This window comes from Medicago sativa, chromosome 2 (assembly GCF_051527215.1).
Source record: "Medicago sativa cultivar Bolivia chromosome 2, Bolivia_mono, whole genome shotgun sequence".
Lineage (NCBI taxonomy): Eukaryota > Viridiplantae > Streptophyta > Magnoliopsida > Fabales > Fabaceae > Medicago > Medicago sativa.
The window spans coordinates 48,975,226-49,001,486 of NC_140750.1; the positions used below are offsets into that span (position 1 = coordinate 48,975,226).

Below are 26,261 nucleotides of genomic sequence, written 5' to 3' on the forward strand. Positions count from 1 at the left end.
CAGCGATAGAAGGATGAGATAATAGAAACTCTTAATGAGATTTATACTCTATTTGGAGTGGAGTACATAGCTACAGGAGTACTCTTGATAGACTCACCTATACGAACGTGGAACTAAGGCCGGTTCCTATGGGATTCGGGGCAAAATACCTAGAGAGTTCGTTAAAACCGGGATACACGTGCAAGGCCATAAACGCACGGGCTTTTAGAATACACCTTATGAAAAGGTTTGTGTGTGGGTTCTATGTCTGAGATAGAGTTCAATGCTGTAAGCAACTCTTGTTAATCAGAATTTTACTCGCTATGCAAAGGTTCAAGTTGTAGGCGACACCTTTGTTTACTAGCAAATCTTATGGAGACGTCTTTGACGTTATTTATGAAACCATTTTTTAAATTCAAGTGGGGGATTGTTGGAACATGTGTGGAAATTGAGTTAAAAAGACTAAACACAAATTCCCATGTTGGGTAGAACTAGTGTTGTGTGAATTGAAAAAAGTGGATGTCCCACATCGGATGGAACACACACATTAGTAGTGTTTATATAGTGGGGGTGTACCTCTAATTAATGGGGGTACATAAGCACTAGAGAAAAATATATATTGATATATATTTTATTATTTGGAAATGATAAATTAAATAATTAATTTAATCATTATTAGAAAGTGCTTTCTTAGTCCCCAAGTTTTGCTAAAATATTTTTGTACTAAATCTAATATATTTTGGTACTCAATTGAGATATTTTTGTACTAGATCTAATATGTGAATTACTTAATGACAAAGTAATGTATTACTTGTTCCCAAAGTTTTTCACTTATTAGTTGTGACTTTTCTCTATAAATAGAGAGCTCACACAGTGCATTCCACACACCAAAGAGTTTCATTGAGTTGTCGGGAACTCTTTCTCTCTTCTCCCTTTTTTGACTTGTGTTGACGAGTCTTTCATCTCTTCTCCCTCCTTCGACTTGTTTAACAAGTCCTTATCCTTTTTCTACTCCTTTATGTCCCTTCGGAATTAAGAGTGTTCTTAAGACCATAGTCCCTTTTCGGTTTAATGTCCCTTCGGAATTAAGAATGGTCTTAAGTTCATAGTCCCTTCGGTAATATACGTCCCTTCGGAATAAAGAGTACTTTAAGATCATAATCCCTATTTGGAATCCCTATTTGGAATAAACAATGTCCCGTCGGAATCAAGAATGATCTTAACGGTATATAAAAATTATTCAATATTTTTATCTAAGGAGAAATGGTGGTAACACCATATTTGAGTGGTCATAGTACCATATTGATAGTTTGGAGAACTTAAAGGTTAGAATGGTGGAAACACCATATTTGAGTGGTCTTAGCACCATAATAGAATGGTAATAATACCATATTAAAGTGGTTTCAGTATTAAAGAGTGGTCTTAGTACCATATTTGAAGGTGTAATTCTCGAACGATTAACTACAATGCAGTAGTTAATCGAACAGTTGTAGCTGGACTTGTTTTATCCTGGAGGCGGCGTGGTTGATAGTCTACCTTGCACAATTTTGGGTAGTGCAACGAAACGTCTTAAAGAGAGCGACCTGGTCGTGACTCAACCTAGTAACAACTTCGGTAGATAATAGAATTTGGAAATCCAAATTCAACAGTTTGGAAATCCAAAAATCAACAATTTTAAGACGTTTCGATTTTCTATGTCTACCGAAGAAGTTACTTATTGAGGTTCAATTGTCCCTAAATACATTATGGATAAATCAAGCTATTGAATTACATATTTTGACTGAAACGATGAACTGCTTGTTGTTTGAGACAACAAACTATGAAATTCACTTATCCCATTCTTTTTGTAAAGCGTGGAGTTAATTGTGGATAAAAATTGTTCCTCGACAGATCCGCATGCTTTGGACCGAAAAAAAATGTGAAGTTGTTATTTTGTTTTGATGAACTCAAGTTATATGGATGAAACTTAATAACACGCTTGCGTGTTGTTTTTAACCAGTAACATTTTTTCCGAAGGAACATGAAATGCTTATGTAATGTTTAATATAATCATTATGATAAGAAATAAATTAAAAGTGTTCGGTCATGTTCCAAACAAAGCCTGTGTATTGAATGGTTGGAATGTACAGCGGCACAAAAAGACAATTTTACCATCTAAATGGTACCTGTGGCATGTACAAAATATGAACATTGAAAAATCAAATAATTGATCAAATTGAAAAGGTTTTTTGATGCATAAGAATTTATATGAGAAATTTGTTTCAAATATTTCATATAAAAATTAAGAAAGAATCTGAATTTCAGATTTCTATTGAATAAGACTGAGTTGACTCAGGCTTAAAGAGAGACTTGTGTATCATGCATTCTTGTGGAAAAAGACTGCGTCTTTGATGACATGTTCGAAATTAAATTCTCCTTCTATTTTATAAAGTTGTGTGATTTTAATATTTGACATGTCAAAGTTGATCACGAACAATCTTTTAATTTTAAATTTGAGTAACTTGGATTTAATTCCAACGTTATAATTAGACAGTCAAGATATATGAACCAAAAGTTCATATAAATCAGAATTTAGAGAATATGAATCTCTAAACATAATAAATTATGATATGTGTGAATTTGATGACACATAAATTAGAAATGATAAAATGATGTTTTTATCATATTTATTGATGACTGTGAATTTTGGAAAATAAAATTGACATGCTTGAATGTTCAATTTTTATAACGAAAATTGAAATTTATAGAGTACCCAAGTCTAAGGACAAAAATTCTAATTAAGAATTTTTTTAAGAAAAGACAATCCAACTTGTCTTATTTTTGAACTTGGGATTGTCTGAACTATATTTGGATTCTGGACCCCGAGAGTTGAACTCACTAGTAGAGCCTATGAATGTGTATTCATCGGGTATGCGATAAATATCGAAACATATAGGTTTATGACCTAAATGTTAAAGTGATCATAGAATTAAAAGATGTTGATTTCTATGAAAATATTTACCCCTTAACTAAAGAATAGTGGGGGCACTAGTGGGGGCACTAGTGGGAGCATGATATAAGTGGGGCAAACTAAATTCCCTTCTAAAAATTAAGAACTAGTGGGGGCACTATATCTAATTCATGTAATTAGAAATAGTTATGAGAACATCGTACGGGATGTTATAGAACCTCAAAGAGGTAAGAAAGCAAGAATTGCTAAAGAGTATGGACCTTATGGTTTATACATCGGAAGAAGATTCATTAAGCCTTAAAGAAGTTATATCCTCATTGGATGCTGAATTATGGCAAAAACAATAAACGATGAAATGAATTTTCTAGAGTCTAACAAAACATGACACTTGGTTGACTTGTCTCATAGTTGCAAAACCAATCGGTTGTATTTGGATTTTGAAAAAGGAACTAAAACCTGATGGTACGGTTGATGAATACAAGGCTCTCCTTGTAGTCAAAGGTTTTAGACAAAGAGAAAAATATAGACTTCTTCGACATTCATTCACCAGTCACGAAAATCATATCCATAAGAGTACTAGTCCCTTTAGCCGCCGTTCATAACTCGATAGTACTCCAAATGGATGTGAAAGTTGCCTCTTTTTATGGTGAACTAGAAGAAGAAATCTATATAGAACAACCTGAAAAATTTTGTGATTCATGGACAAGAAAACAAGGTATGTAAGTTAGATAATTCTTTGTATGGTCTAAAATAAACTCTTAAGGAATGACATGAAAAATTTGGCATTCTAATGCTATCGAATGAGTATAAAGTGAATGAAAGTGACAAATAATATTTGCACGATCATATGTCTCTATGAAGACGACTTGCTCATATTTGATTTAAAGATTCATGTTATGAATTATGTGAAATCATTGTTTATCAATAACATTGATAAGAAAGACCTAGACAAAGTTGAAGTAATTCTTGGTTTCAAGATTACTAGATCAGAAAAGAGAACTTTTTTGATAAATCTCACAAAGTTGAGAAGATCATAAGGAAATGTAATTATTTCACCGTAAACTTGCAATCATATATTATGATTAAGTATAAGAACACTTGAGATGGAGTTAGAAAAACAGATGCGAGCATCATTGGCAATACTTAGGTATGCCACTGAATGTATTAGATCCGACATTGCCGATGTCGTGAAACTCTTGTGCAAGTTTACTAGTAGACGGATGAGAAGCATTGCCATGTTATAGAAAGAGTCATGAGGTGCCTTAAGAAGACTATGACTCGAGGATTACTTCATTAGGAGTAACCTATTGTACTTAAATGGTACAAGATATAAACTAGAACATCTTTTAGATGAGTATTTAGCGACTAGTGACTGCACATTGAGCATCACTAGAGGAGTTGTTTGGTAAAACAAATGATATGGACTCAGTCCAATATGGAATGAATCTGAGATCAGAACACTAGAGAAAACTAGTGGAGAAGCAAGTTGACAAGATGCTTGCTAGTTGAGATCCCTTAGTGGATAAAACCGTTTCCAGAAGTGTTAATTTGTTGTGATAGTCTGCAGCTATTACAAAAATTGAGAATCGTTACCACAATGGTAAGAGACGATTATTAAGTCACGAACACATAAAGTATTAGAGAGCTAGCTACTCTCAAAAAGGAACGGTTAAAGTAGATCATGTACGTACTGATAAAGAATTAGTCAATCCTTTGACGAAAGGAATTACTAAAAAGAAAGTCCTAAACACATCCAATAGGATGAGACTAATGCCCAAAGGTCACAAGTGATGGTAACTCGACCTACATGACTGGAGATCCCAAGAAATAGTTTCAATGGGTAATAATAAGTCACAAGTGATAGAACATGCTATGTTAAAAGTAAGAAAGCATGATTCCTGCAGCGATAGAAGGATGAGATAATAGAAACTCTTAATGAGATTTATACTCTATTTGGAGTGGAGTACATAGCTACAGGAGTACTCTTGATAGACTCGCCTATACGAACGTGGAACTAAGGCCGGTTCCTATGGGATTCGGGGCAAAATACCTAGAGAGTTCGTTAAAACCGGGATACACGTGCAAGGCCATAAACGCACGGGCTTTTAGAATACACCTTATGAAAAGGTTTGTGTGTGGGTTCTATGTCTAAGATAGAGTTCAATGCTGTAAGCAACTCTTGTTAATCAGAATTTTACTCGCTATGCAAAGGTTCAAGTTGTAGGCGACACCTTTGTTTACTAGCAAATCTTATGGAGACGTCTTTGACGTTATTTATGAAACCATTTTTTAAATTCAAGTGGGGGATTGTTGGAACATGTGTGGAAATTGAGTTAAAAATACTAAACACAAATTCCCATGTTGGGTAGAACTAGTGTTGTGTGAATTGAAAAAAGTGGATGTCCCACATCGGATGGAGCACACACATTAGTAGTGTTTATATAGTGGGGGTGTACCTCTAATTAATGGGGGTACATAAGCACTAGAGAAAAATATATATTGATATATATTTTATTATTTGGAAATGATAAATTAAATAATTAATTTAATCATTATTAGAAAGTGCTTTCTTAGTCCCCAAGTTTTGCTAAAATATTTTTATACTAAATCTAATATATTTTGGTACTCAATTGAGATATTTTTGTACTAGATCTAATATGTGAATTACTTAATGACAAAGTAATGTATTACTTGTTCCCAAAGTTTTTCACTTATTAGTTGTGAATTTTCTCTATAAATAGAGAGCTCACACAGTGCATTCCACACACCAAAGAGTTTCATTGAGTTGTCGGGAACTCTTTCTCTCTTCTCCCTTTTTTGACTTGTGTTGACGAGTCTTTCATCTCTTCTCCCTCCTTCGACTTGTTTAACAAGTCCTTATCCTTTTTCTACTCCTTTATGTCCCTTCGGAATTAAGAGTGTTCTTAAGACCATAGTCCCTTTTCGGTTTAATGTCCCTTCGGAATTAAGAATGGTCTTAAGTTCATAGTCCCTTCGGTAATATACGTCCCTTCGGAATAAAGAGTACTTTAAGATCAAATCCCTATTTGGAATCCCTATTTGGAATAAACAATGTCCCGTCGGAATCAAGAATGATCTTAACGGTATATAAAAATTATTCAATATTTTTATCTAAGGAGAAATGGTGGTAACACCATATTTGAGTGGTCATAGTACCATATTGATAGTTTGGAGAACTTAAAGGTTAGAATGGTGGAAACACCATATTTGAGTGGTCTTAGCACCGTAATAGAATGGTAATAATACCATATTAAAGTGGTTTCAGTATTAAAGAGTGGTCTTAGTACCATATTTGAAGGTGTAATTCTCGAACGATTAACTACAATGCAGTAGTTAATCGAACAGTTGTAGCTGGGCATATTGATAGTTTGGAGAACTTAAAGGTTAGAATGGTGGAAACACCATATTTGAGTGGTCTTAGCACCATAATAGAATGGTAATAATACCATATTAAAGTGGTTTCAGTATTAAAGAGTGGTCTTAGTACCATATTTGAAGGTGTAATTCTCGAACGATTAACTACAATGCAGTAGTTAATCGAACAGTTGTAGCTGGGCTTGTTTTATCCTGGAGGCGGCGTGGTTGATAGTCTACCTTGCACAATTTTGGGTAGTGCCACGAAACGTCTTAAAGAGAGCGACCTGGTCGTGACTCAACCTAGTAACAACTTCGGTAGATAATAGAATTTGGAAATCCAAATTCAACAGTTTGAAAATCCAAAAATCAACAAAAATGATAGACCTTAAACCTGACACTTTCAGGTTCGAGCATCACTAGTATCTTTGAAGGAAGACAAACGTAAATGCACTTATATAAATGATTTTGTGTTTGTAGATCTTCTCTATCTTGGACTCAAGCACCGTCATCTTCTCTAGTGGTATTCAAATTCAAAAAGATCTAAATTAAACATCATTTGATTGGGTCGAATCAATTTTTTTAAAAGAGTCATCTAACTAACTAAATCATGTATGATTTTTATTTTAAATCGATTATTTTTTTCGTCAAAACCGCATCACTAACACCCATACTTTCTATCAAATTCTTTTTTAAAAATAATAAATTTGCAGGTAGAGAAAATTGCGAGAGATAAGATGAATTGTTTAGAAATAAAAAGTTGGAGTTAGCAAGAGTTGATTAAATGCAATATTTATTAAAGTTGTCGTTTGATTCCTCTAAAATGAAAAAAGAATTGTCGTTTTGTGCATTGATACTTAACACATACGCTGAAGACGCGGTGAGTGGCGCCATATTACAATGCCAACTTCTTCTTCTTCTTCTTCTTCTTCTGAGTGAGTGTGAGTGTTCACTCTCACCCATCTCTCTCTCACTCTCACCCATCTCTCTCTCTCTCTCTATCTCTCTCTCTCTATCTCTCTCTCTAACAATAACAACAACAATCACAACAAGAAAATCAAGAAGAAAATTAGCGCGCGGATTAAAAGGTTTCTCATTTTTTCCCATTTCCATTCCAAATTTGTACAATCTCATCTCTATTTTCACGTCCCTAAATGTTTTTAACTGTTACGCTTCAGAAATTCAAAACCAACTTTTTATCAATCACCATTTTTGTTTTTGATTTTAATCTATTATTGTTTTCATATTTCTGCTTTGTGTGTAAATCTATGATTTTTACGTTTGAATCAACTTACTTTCTAGGTTCATGCTTCATGTAAACATTGATTTTAGTTTCTTTGAATCTTGGTGTAAATTTTAATGTGTTGTTTTTATGGAGGAGTTATAAATTGATGTGTAGAATGTACATTTAATTTGTGCGTGGCACGGGGCGTTACACTAGTATTAACAAAATGAAGTTGAGCTTATAATAGCATATGCTATAATTTATGGACTTATGAAGAATCATATGAATGTGTTTATTATTATTATTATTAGGGGCTGAGTGGAGCTAGGAGTGGGTGGTGGGAAAGGTTATGAGGGAAATGGAGCGGGATGGTGAAGTTGAGTAGCGGGGATAAAAGTTTGACGGTTGGGTTTCTACGGGTGAGTGAATGTGTTCATAACTATGTAGCACTGACACTTTTTGATTGAAGGTGTGTTTGGTGTTTGACATGTGTCAGTATCTGAGACCAACACGTGTGATTGCATTCAATTATCCCATTTCTTCAAATAAATTATTACCAGTGTTGAGTGTCGATATGTAACATATGTCAGTGTCGAGTGTCTGATGTTTGTGTCAGTGTTGTGTGTTGTGCCTGGTGTCTTTGTCAGTTGTTTCATAGGTTCATAAAAAGTTTGATATGGTTAGTGGAGTTTGTAATGTGTGCTAGAGGGTTAGTGGCAAGTGGTGTCAACGGGAAGGGTGAAGAAGAGGTGTTGGTTTCAAGAGGATGGGTACAAGTTAGGTACTGGTGGTTTTTTTGTTTGTTAGTGAAGGATAATGGAGGAGGAGGTAGTGATTGTGAAGGTCTAACGAGGTTTGATTGGTCTACTGTTCTGGTTTATGGTGTTGCATTTTTTGTTGCTATTCTAATGTTGAGTGTGTGATGTAGAGAATGCAGGGAATTGAGTCTCTTTAGTGATGAATATAGCTCAACCCCTGCTTCCAAATCTGAGTGCAGAATGCTCATACCTTTGGGTAGTTTGAAGTATAGATTACACTACACTCCTCATAAGTGTATTATAATATGAAATGCATATGTATAACATCCACTATTTGTTTCTTGAAATGAGTTTGACCTTTGTATTTGAAAGTTGCTTGTTTGTGTGCTAATTTTTTAGTAATATTATGTAGTAGGATTAAGGATTTTTTATGGCAATTCTAATCTACAAAGTTTCTATGTGCAGAGTGACACCATTTTGCAATGCCCAGTTCTGAGTGAGTACTTACTTCTCAACTTCTTTCATCTTTTCTTTCTCTCTTATTATCGCTTTTTTAGGTTTTTCTCTCTCTTTTTGTTTGATTCCTCAGAAAATCAACAACAAAAGGACAATCAATCAGAAAATTAGGGCTCAAACCGCAGTTTAAAAGGTTTCTCATTATTTTTTCATTTCCACTCCAAATTTGTAGAATCTGATCTGTATTTGCACTTTTTAAAATGTTTATAACTACTACAATTGAGAAATTCTAAATGGATTCTTGTTAGAATCAGCATTTTTTTTTAACCTGTTATTTCTTAATTTGTGCTGTGTAATCTATGGTTGTTTATGCTTTATATTTAATGAGTTATTTTAACCTGTTATTTTTTTTTGTTAGAATTAGGGTTTTGAACTGTATTTATGTAGAATTAGGGTTTTGAGCTTGATGGTTCATGTATACAATGAGTTATTGCATCTTAGTGTAACTATTAATGTGTTGTGTAGGAGTTATAAATTGATATATAGAAGGAGCAATTAATTTGTGGGTGGTGCTATTAACAAAATGGAGTTATAATAGCATATCCAATTTATAGATTTGTAATGAATCATATTAATGGTGGTATTCTAATTAGGGGCGGTGGGAAGGTAGTAATGGGATGTGGAAGTTTAGTAGCTGAGACGACGGTTTCATGGCGGGTATCTGCGAGTGAGGGAATGTGTTCACAATAGTTTTGATGTGGTTAGTGGACTTTGTTTGCAGTGGTGGCTAAAGGCGGTGTACTTTGGTTAATGTTATGTAATGTAGAAGAGTAGTGGATTATGGTGTGAATGAGGATGGTGAAGGAGAGTTACTGGCTTCAGGAGAAAGAGTACTAGTTAGTTTCTGGTTGTGGTTTGGTTTCTCGACGAAGGATGATGGTGGAGGTAGTGACTGTGGAGGTCTAAGGTTGTTCTTCTGTGATGGTTTATGGTGTTTCCTTTTTAGGGCTATTTTGATGATGAGTGTCTGATTTAGAGAATGGGTTTTCTTCCTAATAGTGCAGTGATCAAAATCTGGCAGGGTCCCTCCGAGTCCCTTTAGTGATGCATGTAGCTCAACCCCTACTTCTAATTTCAAGTGTAGAAAACTCAATTCTTGGGGTAGTTTTGAAGTATGGATTACACTACACTTCTCACAAGTGTACTATAATATGTAATGCATATGTATAACATTCACCATGTGCTTCTTGAATTGAACTTGGCCCTTGTAATTGAAATTTGCTTGTCCGTGTGCTAATTTTTCAATAATATTACATAGTAGGCATAAGGATTTTAAGTATGTTCTGACCTACACAGTTTTTTTTTTTTTTTTTTGTTAGAACGAAAATGGATGCCGGAGATTTGTGCAAAAATAAGGGGTCTGGAATTTTTCCTGAGCATGGTGCCATCTTCATGTCCAATAGAAGTACTTTGAAAGAATGCTTTGAGAGGAGTTTGTTTGGGCTACCGGGTAATTTTTCTGATTTTGTTAAAAACGTCAAGGCAGGAATGATTTTGTTCCTTTTCGAATTTGAAGAGAGGAAACTTCATGGGGTTTTTGAAGCGATAACAGATGGTGGCATGAATATTGCTCCCCATGCATATGTTTCATCTGGAAAGCAGTTCCCTGCACAGGTTGTTATCTATACTTTCATATTATGCTTGCCTTATTTCAATTCGAATTCGCACACATTTGGCAAATATTGATTTTTCTATTCTACGTGTGTACATTTAGCTTTTCCTATTACTTTGATAAACTTTTATTTCCAGAATATTATTATTGTTGCAAGTTCTTATGTTTATGGTTTTGACCAGGTTAAATTCACCAGAATCTTGCGCTGCGACCCTCTTTTCGAAAATGAGTTTTGTGATGCTATTCGAGATAATTACTTTACCAAGTACAAATTCAATTTTGGTTTGTCTGAAAATCAGGTCTGCTCCTTTTCACTATTGCACCATTTTACTTTATCTACAAGCATATGCGGGAGTTTGCGTGAATAACCTGCATGATACATAGTTGTTTTATGGTTCCGGTTGTTTAACTGTCAGGTTCAAAGTCTGACATGGCTATTCAATTCAAGAAAACGTGAAGTTCCGCGCTCTCTTCATCAGAAGAAAAGGAAAACAAGAAAGTGGGATTTTCAGATTATTGAAGATGTGCTAAAGAAAGGGAGGGTTACTAACCCTCTGAAAAGGAAGCTCAACGTGAACCATGCAACTCCAGTAACTGCTGAGCAAGAGGTGGAAAAGCTTTCTCTGTCTCCCGAGTCTTTCGGAAAGGGTGAAAGCATGCATTTGGATGTTGATGCTTATGATCCTGAACACCCCGGCTTCAATCAATCAGTGACATATGGGGCACACTCTGCTGCTAGCTATGAATCGCATGAGCTTCCTACATTGCAAAAGAAGAAAGAAAACTTCCATATTTTTGAGGCTAGCTATGAATCACATGAGCTTCCTACACTGCTAAAGAAGAAAGAAAACTTCCATATTTTTGAGGATGATAATGAAGATTTTATACCCTTGTGTTCAACTGACCATTCTGACCTTGAAGACGGGGAGCTTGGTAATTCTAGCGAGGGTTCAGATGAGGAACATATAGAGTTAGATATGCTTATTGGAATTGATGATTCTTCTATCCCTGTTCCACGGTTTCTGCTGAGTGATAAAGAATCCGACAAGTCAGGTGACTCTTCCTCTGCTGCTGTAAGTGACTTCCAGTCCAAAGATGAAAGTGATCATTTGAATTCCCTTCCTTCAAAGGGTATGTATTGTGACGAGCCCAGAGAAAAAACCAGTGTGTTTTCTCGCTTAAGTTTTTCTTCGAAGGGTGTTGCTTCGAAGAATCAGAATGATGCCAATGGAAAGGATTTTGCGAATAACATGTCAAGAGAAAATAAGCAACATCGATATGAAAGCATTAAAGATGTCAGACAACAGAGCAAAAACGGTGCAACGTATAAAAGAGCTAGTGTGTTTCTGGGCTTGGCCGGTGCTTCAGATGGTGTTTCTCCACAAGTCCCCTCTATGACAGGACTATATGAAAGAACTGATGGCTGGAAGAAGGTTTGGTAGAAAAGTAAAGTTTCAGAATGTTTGGCTTCAGTATATAAACAAGTGGTAGTTTTTCTAAATTTCAGTTACTTTTTAGTTAAGATTAGAAATGAATTTACCTGGGTTAGGTTCTTTTAGGAACCTATCAATAGAATATATGTTTACGTTGCTACTTAACAGATTTGAGTTCAACTCACGCTATTAACGCACTCCAAATTTTCATGTCATCTTGTTCTTTTTTTTTTTTTTGTTTAATGGTGTTTGTGGTGTGGTGTGCTAAGTTTTATTGTCTGCAACTGGTTTGTTTCTGTCACATTGCTTCATTTGCCACTCCAAATGATTTTGGGGGCACGTACATGTGCTGTTCTGTTGTTGGGGCCATATTTGTTCTTCAATGACATGGTATCTCTCACCGCCAGCAACGAACCCTCACATGCAACCCACAACCATTATAAGGGAAGGGCTATCATAAACATTTGATGTTTAATTTAACGAGAGAAGGGTGATCACCAAATCTCCGTTTATTTTAATAAAGCAATTCTGTTTGAGCCTGACTAACATGCTCTCTTGGATGTGAGTATCAGTGCAAGTATCATAAGGAATATCTATATGAACATTCTTTTGCATGCGAAACTAACATGCTTGGAGTTGGAGTAAGTCAATTTTGTTTGGTACTTCCAAATTTTGAAATGGTCCTATGTACAATAATTATTGAATTCTAAGTTAAGTGTGAATTTTTAGAAAATACAAGTTTTGATCCAGTTTTCTTGTTAGATAAAATAAATACCCACCTATCATTACATTAAATCCTTGTTTCATAACTCCTAAAGTATAAGTCAATTCTGTTTGGTACTTCCAAATTTGGATGTGAGTATCAGTGCAAGTATCATAATGAGTATCTAATGAACATTCTTTTGCATGCGAAAGTATAAGTCAATTCTGTTTGGTACTTCCAAATTTTGTTAATTCAAATGGTCCAATTTACAATAATAATAATTGAATAAAGTGTGTGAATATTTAGAAAATACAAGTTTTGATCCAGTTTTCTTGTTAGATAAAATACTTTTGAGGTGTATATTTGCTTGAAAAAAGCAAAGCTACATTTGAGGTGTGCAAGCCACTAGGAAGATTTTATCCTTTTATAGTTGATGAATTGTAAAAGTTAAACAATTCATAACTCCAATCCTAGTAACAGGTATGGACTTAATAATTTTTCCGATATGTACATGTAGCCTGGATGTGTTTTCAAAATAGAATGCTACGTTATCCGTTCTTGCATTCTACTTACAAGTGTTAGATCTATTTCAACATTCATGAATCATTACAATTTCAACAATTCATAACTCAAATTTGAATACTACGTTATCCATTCTAGCTCTGTGTTAGAACTGGTGATTCACTGCGTTGAATTATTTTTATTATTCACAAGAAATGGTTGTGTTCTGCCAGTGGGGCAAGAACTACACCAGATTACAAAATGACGAACAAACTGAAAATGATGAATGCTCATAAAGTCACAGTTGATCATTTCATTATTTTTATGTGTTGAAAATTGAAACATTTAATTTTTTTTTTAAAGAATAATTTTTTAATTTGAAATTCTTTATAATGAGTGTGGGCACTTGTTGGCAAGATTAAAAAATAACCCACATTGAAGTTGTCCGACTATATAGAGCAGCGTGAATTGGTAAAAGAAAATAGAAAAAGTCCCACATCAAGTGGTTTGTGAAAAGGAGAAATGAAGTTATCTATAAACGTAACACTGACGATGAGGTTTTAGCATGGAACAGAGAATACTTCACTTTCTATCTTAAATTAAATTGCTAAGGTGTTGTAATTATTCTCTGTAGTGTTGATTTTATCGGGTCAATTAATCTAGCACTCACAGAGTCCCATACCCCATATATCAACGTATGATGATTGATGTCCCGATGAAATCCATACTGCTGCAATGAAATCAACAATTTTTTTTTTTTAGTATCATGCTTATTTTCTGCCTCTTCTCTATTTTTCCACATTTGGGATTAGGGCTAATATTCATTTGATTGGGTTTTTTTTTTTTGATGGCCGGGGGTTGAACCCCCGATCTTGCATATATTATGCATTGTCTATACCAACTGAACTAAGCTCACGAGGACTTTGATTGAGGTTTTATTTCCTTATGGAATTGGTTGTAGTTAGCAAATTTCTATCATTTCTTCCCTCAAAAAAGAAAAAAAAAACTTCTATCATTTCTTGTAAACCCTAGAGCTTCTCGTTCTCGATATATGTTATATTAAGAATGTCCTTAATTTTGTTGACATTTAAGTTGAGTTCATATGATCTGCGTCATCTTTTATACATCATTCTTCTCTATAATTGAAGTACTACTAACTATATCTCTTCTTTCGGTTTTCATAATTGATGCATTTTGTGAATTTCAGTACCAGCTTTCTGTATTTGATATTGGTTGTTTATTTCTAATGTTTCTAATAATTCCTCCTTTTTTATAGGTTCATTCTCATGAAATTGATTCTAAGATTCATATGTGAAGTGACTTCATTGTTTGGCTGAAGAATAATCATGGTTGCAGAATTCTCACGAGTTACCGAATCAATTGGTTATTACTCACAGATTGTTACTCGGTACCCTAGGTAGTGTAGTGAATGATGTAACTATGTTTGGTACATGTATAAAGATTTATTTATCAAATAGCCAGTGATTCTACCCTTCATGTTTTTTAGAATTGGATGTTCACAAGTTATCATTTGATTATTTTTATAGCTTTTCCTATTACTTGCTTGGATTTTTGGTGTATATATCTTTGCAACCATACAAATATGTATTTTTATTAATTTAAAAAATGAAAAGAACTATGCTACTTTGTTCTATCCACCTAACTGTGTTAAAATGTAGTGCAGACGATTTTCATTTTGGTTCTTAGCTGATCTGTTTGTGTTGTGGTCTAGCCAAAGATTTGCATGGTATATAGTTTGCCAAAGGTTTCCATAAGAGGGTCAAATGTTGCAATGTTGTTTGAAAATGGTCTTTGGGCTATGTTTGGAAATTGAATGCATTACCAATATACTTAGTTATGTTATTTTGTTTTGACTATGATGGTCAAAGATGATGAGAATTAGTGGTGTCGTTTTGCAATCCTGTTTGATCATATAAGAAGAGCAGTTCTGTTTCTTTGTTCCTAGATGGATGTTGTTCCGTCCAATTTATATGTCTTTTAAACATGGGTTCTCGCCTTTTAGCTTCCCGTGGCGATGGCATGCTATTCATATTTTCTCTTATTATTAAGACCTTTTTGCTGTCAATTTTATATTTGTTTCCTCTCTTACAACCTGACATTCTCAACCATGCAAGATCAGTAAGATTTGGTTGAAATCTTCCTACTATTTGTGTGTCAACTGTTGCAGAAATGCCGATGAACATGTAGCAATTTCTGGACAGCAACTTTAAGTCTGAAGTCAGAACTAAGTGTGAAGTCGTTCAGTAGCTCAATCTAGTGCTTTTGGCAGAAACGTTGGTTAGTTTTGTAATCACCTTGCGCGTTCATCGGTATCAGCTGCAGTGCGAAAGTGCAATTGAAAATTGATCATGATCAAGTTCATGATGGCGATATGTGTGCTCCAGCTCATAAAAGTCTGCACTTAGCATATGTATGACATATTTTTCAGTTTTAAATTTCAGTTGTCTTAGACAATAGACATTGAGCCTTGATAGTATGATGTGTTTAGGATGAAGAATGGATGGATAAAAAACTTAGGTGTTATTTGTGTTGTTGACCCATTATAACATTAAATGTGCATTGACATGTTTAAGCTAAATTCAAAATGTTTATGCTTATAGTCTATGATTTGGAGTAATAATGTGTTTGGGAGTATGGAATACGGACTCACTTTCAAAGATACGTGGTGTTGATTAAATTGTTTGATTTTTTTTAGTTGGATCAAATTGTTTGATATGTGTATCAATAATAATAATAATAAGATAAAAATAACCCACATAAAGTTGACACACAACTATAGAAGAAAATAGACAAGTAACTTAGGAGTACCGTGAATGAAATGGTAAAAAGCAATAGAGAAAATAGACAAGTAATAAAGTCCCACATCGGGTGGTTTCTGAAACAAGAAAACTAAGTTATCTATAAAACCAACGTCTGACGCAGAGGTAGAGACATGGGAATGAGATACTTCATAGCACTCTTCTCCTCTGGAATGCTGATTATAGTGCAATAGTCATTTGGATTTGGAAAATGTTTTGGATAAAAATAAATGTTCCAAAACATTAGGGACTATTGTGATTATTCATTACATATTCCAAAACCAAAGGATTATTGTGACTATTTGTTACATTGAGGGACTATTATCCCTTGATTTTATTGTCGCTATGAAATGTCTGTGCACACAAATTTGTGAGCATCAGCATTAGCTGGTTGATCATCGACACTGCTGCAATTAAATCAAATTTATCAGAAGCAGCAAAATTATATTGGCATTATGGAAATGGACAATGCTTTCATTTCCACATTTGGAATAATGAATTGAGGATGAATTTTCTTCTATTGTTGTTTTCCTCTGCTAGTCTTATTTGTACACTTGGTTTGGGTTTTCACCTATGAGTTTCTCGCACATATTTTAAAAATTTGAAATGTTTTAATGTTTTTGGGAGATTTTAAAAATTTGAAATGTTTTAATGTTTTTGGGAGATTTTTATGAGGTGTTTATGCCGTTGTAAGGTAGAAAAAGAAGGAGTCGTGTATTACTAATTCAAAGCAAACACACATAACAGATAGGGGTCCAACCGTGGATGAAAAGATTTGTGATTATTTTTCCATTCTACTTCAAATTTGCAAAATTTATCTGAATTTATGATTATTTGTCCATATTTTTTATTTTAACCTATTGTTGTGATATTTGTGGTGTGTAAAATCTATGGTTGTTTATGTGATTTTATTTTTATATCAACTATATTTCTGTTTAATTAGGGTTTGAACTAACTTTGATGGTTCATGTAAACATTGATTTTATTTGCTTTGCATCTTAGTGTAAATTTCTTTGATCAAAAGGGTGTTTGGAGTCTGAAACGACACTCATCGTGATGAAATTATATTGTCATTTTCTCAAAGTATTATCTGTGTCGACGTGTCAGTGTCCATGTCTAGTGTATGTGCTTCATAGGTAAATTTTAATATGTTGTAGTTGTGATATTCAACAAAACGGAGTTGAGATTATAATCGCATATCCAATTTATAGATTTGCAAAGAAATAAAAAGATAACTATATGGAGTACCGTGAATGAATTAGTAAAAGAAATAAGTCCCACATCGGATGGTTTGTAAAACACAGAAAATAAGAATGAAGGATACTTAACTGTGTAACTTATTTACAAGTGTTGTCATCCATTTCATAGTTTAAGGTTTCTGAATTTAATATTGATTGATATGGGTTGTTTACATCTGATGTTTCGAATAATTCCTCTTTTATAGGTTCATTCATTCTCATGAAATTGATTCTCAGATTCTTATGTGTAATAACTTCACTGTTTGGCTGAAGAATAATCATGGTTGCTAAATTCTTATGAGTTACCAAATCAATTGGGTATGCCAAATTTCAAATCTCGGAGAGAAGAGACCAAGAAATTGGGCACAACAGCATCATAAAGGATCTTTTATGAATTTGGATATTCGCTAATGAGTAATATTCAAACAAAGTCGAAAAAAGACTCCTCAACAGCGAAGAAAATAGTACGAAAAATAGTCACAAAACTTGTATGAATGCAGTGCAGCCAAATTCACATTACTACTTTCAGATGCTGTTGTTCCACGAGTCCACTCTACGACAGGACTATATGAAATATCTGGCGGCTGGAAGAAAGTTTGGTAGAAAAGTAAATTTTCAGAATGTAACTAATCTTTGATTAAAAGTGGGTCTTCTATCCGGTACTCATCACATGGAATGATGGCTTCAATACATAAACAAGTAACAGATGTTCTAAACTTCAGTTACTTTTTAGTTAAGATTACAAATGAATTTAGACGGGTTAGGTTCCTATCAACGGGATATAGGTTGACCTTGCTACTTAACAGATTTGAGTTCAACTCTCTATTAATGCATTCCAAATTTTCATGCCATCTTGTTCTTTGTTGCTGTCATATTGCCGTCTTGTTCAACTCACTTCATTCCTTTTTTTCCCCGTTGAATGTCGATTAAAGCTAACTCTACAATTTATAATGCACCATGAACTTGTGGTAATGCTAATGGAGTGATGTGTGTGTGGCTTATGTTCTAGTCCTAGCATTTCCTTCTGCCAACTTTCCCTTTAATTTGGGAGTATGGAATATGGATTAATTCACTTTCAAATATAGATGTTGTTGATTAAATTGTTTGATGTGTGTCTTGTTGTACTTGTGTAACAAGTGTAAGTGAAAAGTCTCACATATATTGCTTGTATAAGTGGTACGGATTCGGGTACGTGACCCTTGAAGTATCGATTAACGGGGGATATTCTATTTTAATCGTTACACTATTGTCACACGATATTTATGTATGTTGTTTTTTAACTATTATTGTACTAATTAAACAAATTAACAATTATAAAATAAAAAAACTTTAGCACAACAACACAGAGCAATAATAATAATAATACAATAAAAGTAACCCACATCCAAGTTGAGAGACAAGTATAAAGTACTCCTCAAAATAAAATAAAAGTAAAGTGATAACTATAGAGATGTAATGAAATGTTGTCATTTTTCATTGTTCAATCTTTAGCATCCTTCTTTGTGATGTTAATTTTATCTCAGGAGTGTTTGGTGACGGAAAATAATTTTGCATAATGCTTTCAATCTCTGCATCTCTTCATTTCCACATTTTTTATTTGTTTATATCTCTTTTATTGGTTCTTTTCTTGCTACTATTGCCTTCTACAATATTATTTCAAAGCAAACACACGTAACAAGTAGGTCTCCACCCTTCCTTCAAAAAAAAAAAGTAGGTCTCCACCTAGACATTGGCAACAAAACCCGTCCACGTCATATCCGGCCGCTCTCGTCCCAAATTTAACAGGGAAAAGCCGATTTAACTGGGTGCGGGTGTGGGGAAATCTGGATTTTTAGTACGGGGACGGGGGATGCTTACACCGCCCCGCACTCGCTTTTTGAAATTTACTTTATTAAATTTTATAATTTTATTTCCATAAGCACAACCTATTTTAATATATTATTACTCTTTAGAAACATATTTATAATAATTATTTTGCTCTTTTAAAGAGAGTTTATTAGATATTTAATTATTAATATAATTATTGTTTTTTGTTGCTATGAAAAAAAATGAACAAATATGCATTTTTTAATATTTAATAAAAAATAGAGTTTTCGCGGGTGGGGACGGGCACCCGTTCCATTGGGGCGGGGTTGAGTATTCAATTTTTACCCCCAATATGGTTTGGGGAAGGGAGTGGGGGCAGATGCATGGAAGCGGGGACGGGGACGGGGGTGCTTAAACCCGTCCCCGATCCGCCCCGTTGCCATGTCTATACTCCAGCAAATGACACTAACTATGCTATTTTGTTCCATCCACCTAACTGTGTTAAAATTTATTAATGCAGATGATTTTCATTTGGGTTCTTACCTGATCTGTTTGTGGTGTGGTCTACAAGATGGGTTGGGTTGGGTAATTGGGTGGGTATGGTTTCTAAAAATGGAAAACCTATAAAAATAAATGGGTCTCGGGTAAAACCAGACCCAAACCCAAAAAACCCACTTACCCAATAATGTCAATATTTTTTATCTTTATTTTCATAGGGTAGAAGAAAAATACTAAAGGTTATGGTCATAAACCAAGTTATATTTTCAAAACATACACATTGTACCCTATATATTGAAAATCAAAACATACTAGAGTTACAAATTAAGATGTTGCACTTTTTGGTTATTTTGATACTAATGTAATTTTATGTCATGCAACTTTAGTTTGTTGTAAGTATTTTATGATAGAGTTTATTATTTGATATTCTATGATGCATTAAATTATAGTAAAAATAAGTTAAACATTTTTTTTAAGAAAATTAAAAAGTAGAGTAATATTTAAAAAAATTATGAGGACTTATCATTTAGTCATTTAATATTAAAAAAAAACAAGAAAAATAAGTTGGATAACTCATTACCCAATCCAACCCAACCCAAAAATTAGTGGGTTTGCCCAAACCCACCCAATGATATAACGGGTGGTTATTTTACCTCACCCAAACCGGAGTATCCTATTCGGTTTGGTTTTGGGTTTAGCCAAACCCAACCCAAACCCACCCACGTACACCTCTATACAAGAGGGTCAAATGTTGCAATGTTGTTTGAAATAGATCTTTGAGCTGTTTGGAAATTCAATGAATTACCAATATACTTAGTTAAGTTTTGTTTTGTTTTGATTATGATGGTCAAAGATGATGAGATTTAGTGGTCTTGTTTTGCAATATTCCTGTTTGATCATATCATACTAGTTTCTACCTTTCCTGTATTAAGAACAGCAGCAGTTTTGTTTCCTTGTTCCTAGATAGATGTTGTTCCAAGGTGATGGCATGATATTCATATTTTCTTGCATTATTAAGACCTGATATCCTCAACCATGCAAGGTCAGTAAAATTTGGTTGAAATCTCCCAATTATCTGTGTTTAATGGTTGTAAAAAGGTACTACTAATATAATGGCTACAGATTCATAACCATCATTTCAATGTAATAAAAACTTGCATAACCTTCAATTCTTCCATAATTTTAGAATTCAACCTTCGAATTGGAAAGGAGAAAGCCATCATCTTCAGCATCATGCCATTTGCAATAGAAAGTTTGAGGTATGTAATTTAGTTTTTCATGGTCGATGTAATATCTCGCCTGACAGTATCGGTATATTACCCTTTGACTGTGTCAGAGGAATTAAATTCATGGAAAAGTAAGTTAATGAAAATATTTTATGACATGTCAGCTTTTTACGGGGAAAAGTATCAGTGTCGGATTAACACGCTTAAGGCAAGGGCAAAATAGTAATTTCACGTGGAAAGGATATTTAAATGGTTTTTGGGCAGAATATCTCATTATCCCAATCTCTTTCTCTCTCTAAGTTGGAAGGAACATTTTCTCTCCCTTCTGTCTCTCTTTCTCACGCCACTTTCCCTCTCTTCTTCTCCATCAATCTTCCAAATCTTCTTCCTCTCCATGGCAAGTGAAATGATATTACTCCCTCATGATCTCTTGTACAAGTAGAAGCTTGATTAAGGTTGGATTTCCCTTTTCCACCTCTCATGAAGTTCATCCCATCTCTTCTCCTCTTCACCAATCTTTCATGAAACTTCATCCTCTCATGGTAAGTTTCCAAACTTGTTCCCTTATGATCATTTAAGCTTAAAGCAGAATGGATTATGTTTGATTTCTTCTATTCCTCTTCTTGAAGAAGTGTTTGGAAATTAGGGTTTTGGTGAAGGAATGCTTTGGAACGGATTAGTGATGAGCTAGTAAAGATCATGATAACAAGGTTTGCAAGAAAAACATCAAGATAGGAAAGGGTTGAGCAAAGGAAGTAGATGGGACAAAGCTAGGGTTTTAGCTTGATTGGGCTTGGAACTTTATGATGCTTCAAGAACATGTTTAGGTGAGTTCCACAGCTAGTTTTCCTACCCTTTGGGATCATGTTTATGCCATATTAGTTTATTATGAAAACTATGAAAAGTCTAGGATTATGTATTGTGATAGTTGCCCCTTTTCTTGCCATGCATGCAAAACATGTTTATACTTGCCAAATGAATGTTTTATAAGTTTCCAATGATCAAATATGTTCCAAAACACATAGAGACACTTGGTTTGAGGTTTTTGGGTCAAAAATATCATTTTTAAGTGTTCTGGACTGTCCTAACTCGCCACGACGAGCTAGAACTCCGAAAGGGGGGTCCTGCTCGCCCCCAACTCGCCACGGCGAGCTACCACTCGCCTCCCCAGCAGAATCACTCGCCTAGGCGAGTAAGACAGTGAGAAATCTCACTGTTTTGCTTGCTTCGGGCAGGCATGGGGATTCGCGACGCGGTTTTCTCCGTGGTGTCTTTTTACGAATGTAAACCCCGCAAACCAAGGTCCTAAATGATGATTAAAGGAAGCATGATTCTTATGATGTGAAGCAAGTAATAAGCATGTTTGTAAGGCATGGCATTTGAGAGAATCATGTCATGAACGGGGTAGCAAGGTATTCTTTAAGCAAAGGAAAACTAGAGCCTCGACATAGTTGTCGAGAACTAGCTAGTTAGCATGAATTCTTAGAATGACAAGACGCGAAGTATAAGCTCTTCGCATATGTTTAAGAGTGTTTAGCAAGCATGTTAAGTCGTGGTTTGATTAGTTAATCACTCCACCATGATTAGGAATGAACAAGTTTAAGTTTACCGCTAATCGGATCGACTCAAGGGTCCGAGGTAATAAGCAAGCAAGTATAAATATGTTTAAGTATACGTACGACAAGACTATGATTATTATTAAGTAGGTGGCATGTCTCTTGCTATCCACGTCAGGGGGATACAAGAGGTTCTCGATCTAAGGGGAACGATTCAAGCCGTAAGGGACCTGCATGTCACTGAAATTAACAAGACGTAGGTGCTCGTGTCTCTTGTTATCCACGCCAGGGGGATACGGGAGGTTCTCGACCTAAGGGGAACGGTTCAAGCCGCAAGGGACCCGCACGACACCGAGGGAGTCTGATGTATGTACATCGGTCATGTATGCGATTGTTCTCGGGGTTACTCCACCCGGGGCTCTCCGTAAAATGAACCAAGATAATTGTTTGTTCAACGCTAAAATAATAATGAATGAACTTAGATACGTTTATGTATGATATGATTATGATTATGTTATGTTCATGATTATGCAAGAGTGAATCCATGTAAGTTTATGTTTAAGAATGAGAGCATTAGATGCTACATGATAAGTACAAGGCATGGATTAGAGCAAGTAAAGAACATGATACTGATGACGATCTTAGGTTTCCCCTAATCGTCCGGTTTAGAATCGTGCCATGATCATGTTATGTTTAGGCCTCGATAAGTAAGCGTATTCTTGGCAATGGGGTCCTAGGTTCCCTCGGCCGCCATGACACGTATAGGAAGTGAAGCCTATAACAAGTTAAGATGAGACTATGACGGCCCTAGTATGCATGACCGTCTAGGATGCAAGTCCCCACACACGTATAATCAACCGTCAGGTTGTAATGTAGACACATGGTGACCGTAGGTTTCCCCTGAGGTTACCTATAGCCTAGGATTTAGGGGAACTCACTGAGACATTATGTCTCATCCCAATCCTTATTTGTTTCAGATAAACAGGTTGGATGTCAAGGTAGTAGCCGGATGGATTTTCAGCAAGAGCTCGTTCGTACAAGAAGCATGAAAAATATGGATCTCAAGGATGTACATGTTTTAAATTGGATAAGATATGATGTATTGATAACGTACGAATGCGTTTTGTTGTATATAAATTCAGTCGAAGTTTTTATGTTGTATATTTTAATGTATCCAGTACTAAATTAAACGAACGTGCCAGACTTTCTAGATACGTCTGGTATAGGTGTTACATTTGGTATCAGAGCAGGTCGATTCAGACCGTGCCTTTGGTCATTAAATTACAACAAAGGAAGTGGGACCATTGGGTTCCAGGTAAATGTTCTAGTTGTTGTTGTTGTTAGTTGAGCCTGATCAACTCAATTTAGCATTCAACGATTAGAATAGATGCCTGAGAGCTGAATAGGACCCAGGAGGAACGAAGTATGTGATGAAATAGTTTGATCGTGCCAAAAGGTGGCCGGTGAACTAATCAAGTAGAAGTGTGAATCCTCCGGGAATGTAAGACATGTTAAGAAGGAACATTCCAACAATATCGGGTAAGATGTTATTGATACTTCGTGTACCCATAAGTGAAGAAGTTGGATATATATATATATCTAAGCATGACCGAAGATTTCGGTAATAGTGGTTGTTGGAACGAGTTTATGATATTTTGGAATGTCAGTATAAGGTTACAAGATAGTTAGAAGTAAGGCATTGATTTCCAACGTGCCAAGAATTGTATCAGAAAAAGGTTGATGTTGCCATGCAAATGTTATAGAATATTTCACAATGATAGGAATGAATGATGTGCATTGTATGCTTGAGAAAAAGAATTTCATGTAGAGAATGTTTTCTGAAAAATAGAGTTGGAGAAGCTCACCAATAGCAAGCCTGACGAAATTTTCTGTTTTCTATCAATTCGTTCCAATGGTTTGCAATGGTTATTGGGGAGATGTCTTCACAAAAATCTTTTATATGATGAAAATAATTTATGACATCAAGTAACGAATGCATATCATATCCTAAGTTTTTTTTTCAAGGAAAAGACATGGGCAACCATCAACGAAATCGATACGGTTTAAGGTAGCTTGGGAGGTTAATGTGTCAAGAGTCAAGAACAAGCCAAGACCAAGAGTATAGATGTTCCGGCATTTAGAAGGAAAGTCACAAATGTATATGCATGAGGTATGAAGTAAGAAGTTAAAGCGGTGCAAGGTTATAAGAAATCACAATGTTCACGGATTATGTGGAATTATGACGTATCTCTCGAACCTATGTTTTGCTTAATTGATTTGCTAAGGCTCATTATGAATTCGAACTATAAAGTTTTAAGCATTTTAAAAAGATTTACACATATGGGTGATTGTGGTTGATATTCTGAAAATTTACGGGATTTTCTAGGAACCGGGTTGCTACGACACTCGTAGAGTGGGCTAGACTTATTAGAGTCTAGGTTTGGTGGCACGTATGTGTTATCAACCCATTCTATGATTTCCGAAGCAACGGTCGGGGCCAAAACTTAATATATATTTATAAAGTAGAAAATTGTCAACGTCAATGACCCGTGCGCTAGTTTACGAAGTTTTCTTTAAAAGGAAAATCAACGAGCAAGCATTGGTATGATTAAGCAAAATATAGTATGCGAGAATGCGAAGGTACAAGGTTAGATGTTCAAGAAAGATATGTTCAAGTACAAGACGAGTGTGTCAAAGGAATTTGAGTTTACTCGGAAACAAGTTCAAGTATGACATGTATACCCCAGCCGGTAAATCCAACTAGCAAGAATGTAAGGTTTACCCCCAAGTCAAGTATTATGAGCATAAGATAAGTTATCATGAGGTTTGAATTTACAAGACAAGTGTAAGGTTGTGACGTTGGTTGCAACATGGAAGATCTCAAGAAGTAAGTAATCAAGTGATAAGCATGAATTGAAGTCTCAATTGTTCTAACGGATTAGAGTAATGGTTTAAGCCAGCCTGTGGGAATCAGAGTAGCTCCATGGAAGCTAATCGTTAATCAGAAACATGGATTTTAGTATGAAAGAATATACGGTTGGTAACCCAAGTTTAACAAGAATGCATCATAAGACAAGTGAGTAGTTCTCGATCTGATACATAAGTATGAATGTTTATATATAGTCAGCATTGGCTAAGGTAAAAGTTTTAAGTATGTGTCTTCACCTAAGTAAGAGGAAAAGGACAAGAATTGCCATATACGAATTGATCAGGATGCACGAAAGATGATAATGGAAAATATGTAAGGATCAGAAGGTTACTTTTCGTGACTCAAGTAAAGAATCAAATCATCACGAATGATGACCGGTTTTGGAAAAGGTATTAACGCCCAAGCGATAACTGAATGAAATTATGTGAAGAATCAAGTTAGGTGTTCCTGAAGAAGAGGAACAAGTTACCGTCAAGTGGGCCAAGGATCGTCTATGGTCTGTGTTATGTAGTAATGTGTGTCTGAAATACGTATATCAGTTGAGAAGGTAAGAATCCACCTTCGGAGTTAAGCATGTTATCATGAAAGGAGATGCAACTCTCGAGTTTGTGCAATGAAAATCATACTCTCGTATGCACATGTTATGGAAATGACAATGTTAGTATGAAGTATATGTTTAACCGATAAGATTATGTATGCATGAAAAGATGTTTAATGTTGCAAGTAAGCACTGCAAGGCAAACCTGGTTTCCGATAGAATTCCAGTTAAAAGGCAAATCCTGAGTGTTCATGTTTATAATAAGATACCTTTTATGAATGGTTATGCTAAGCGGGTAAGATACGAGTCCGAGACAATACGTCTATGTGTACCAAGGAATATTCTAAATCATGATGTAACAAGTTAACTCTAATTTCTGAGGGATATTAAGATTAAGAAAGCTATATGCTTATGTATGTGAATCAAGAAACAAGACGAACACAAGCAATGATGAACTTCTTGGGAATGTATGTGTAGAATAAGTATGGCTTCGACCTAAGATGGTAAATTTTGTCATGATGATTGGTAGTCGATATCTAAATTTCGAGGACGAAATTTTTTTAAGGGGGTAGAATGCAATATCCCGCCTGACAGTATCG

The 26,261-nt window shown here is 35.0% G+C and overlaps 1 protein-coding gene across 5 annotated transcripts; it reads left to right on the top strand.

Moving 5' to 3' along the window:
- Window positions 1-7,158: 7,158 nt before the first annotated feature.
- On the top strand, window positions 7,159-12,063 carry LOC146947121 (uncharacterized). 5 transcript variants are annotated; one of them, XM_085744794.1, is made up of 6 exons: window positions 7,162-7,245; window positions 8,753-8,783; window positions 8,877-8,936; window positions 10,123-10,417; window positions 10,598-10,714; window positions 10,832-12,063. In XM_085744794.1, the coding sequence occupies exons 2-6, from the start codon at window positions 8,770-8,772 to the stop codon at window positions 11,855-11,857; spliced, it is 1,512 nt and encodes a 503-aa protein (XP_085600920.1). In that variant the 5' UTR covers window positions 7,162-7,245; window positions 8,753-8,769; the 3' UTR covers window positions 11,858-12,063. The 5 variants fall into 5 exon arrangements, with proteins under 5 accessions (XP_085600923.1, XP_085600920.1, XP_085600922.1 ...); XM_085744793.1 differs by having other exon boundaries at window positions 7,165-7,392; XM_085744795.1 differs by lacking the exon at window positions 7,162-7,245 and adding an exon at window positions 7,841-7,948.
- Window positions 12,064-26,261: the final 14,198 nt, after the last annotated feature.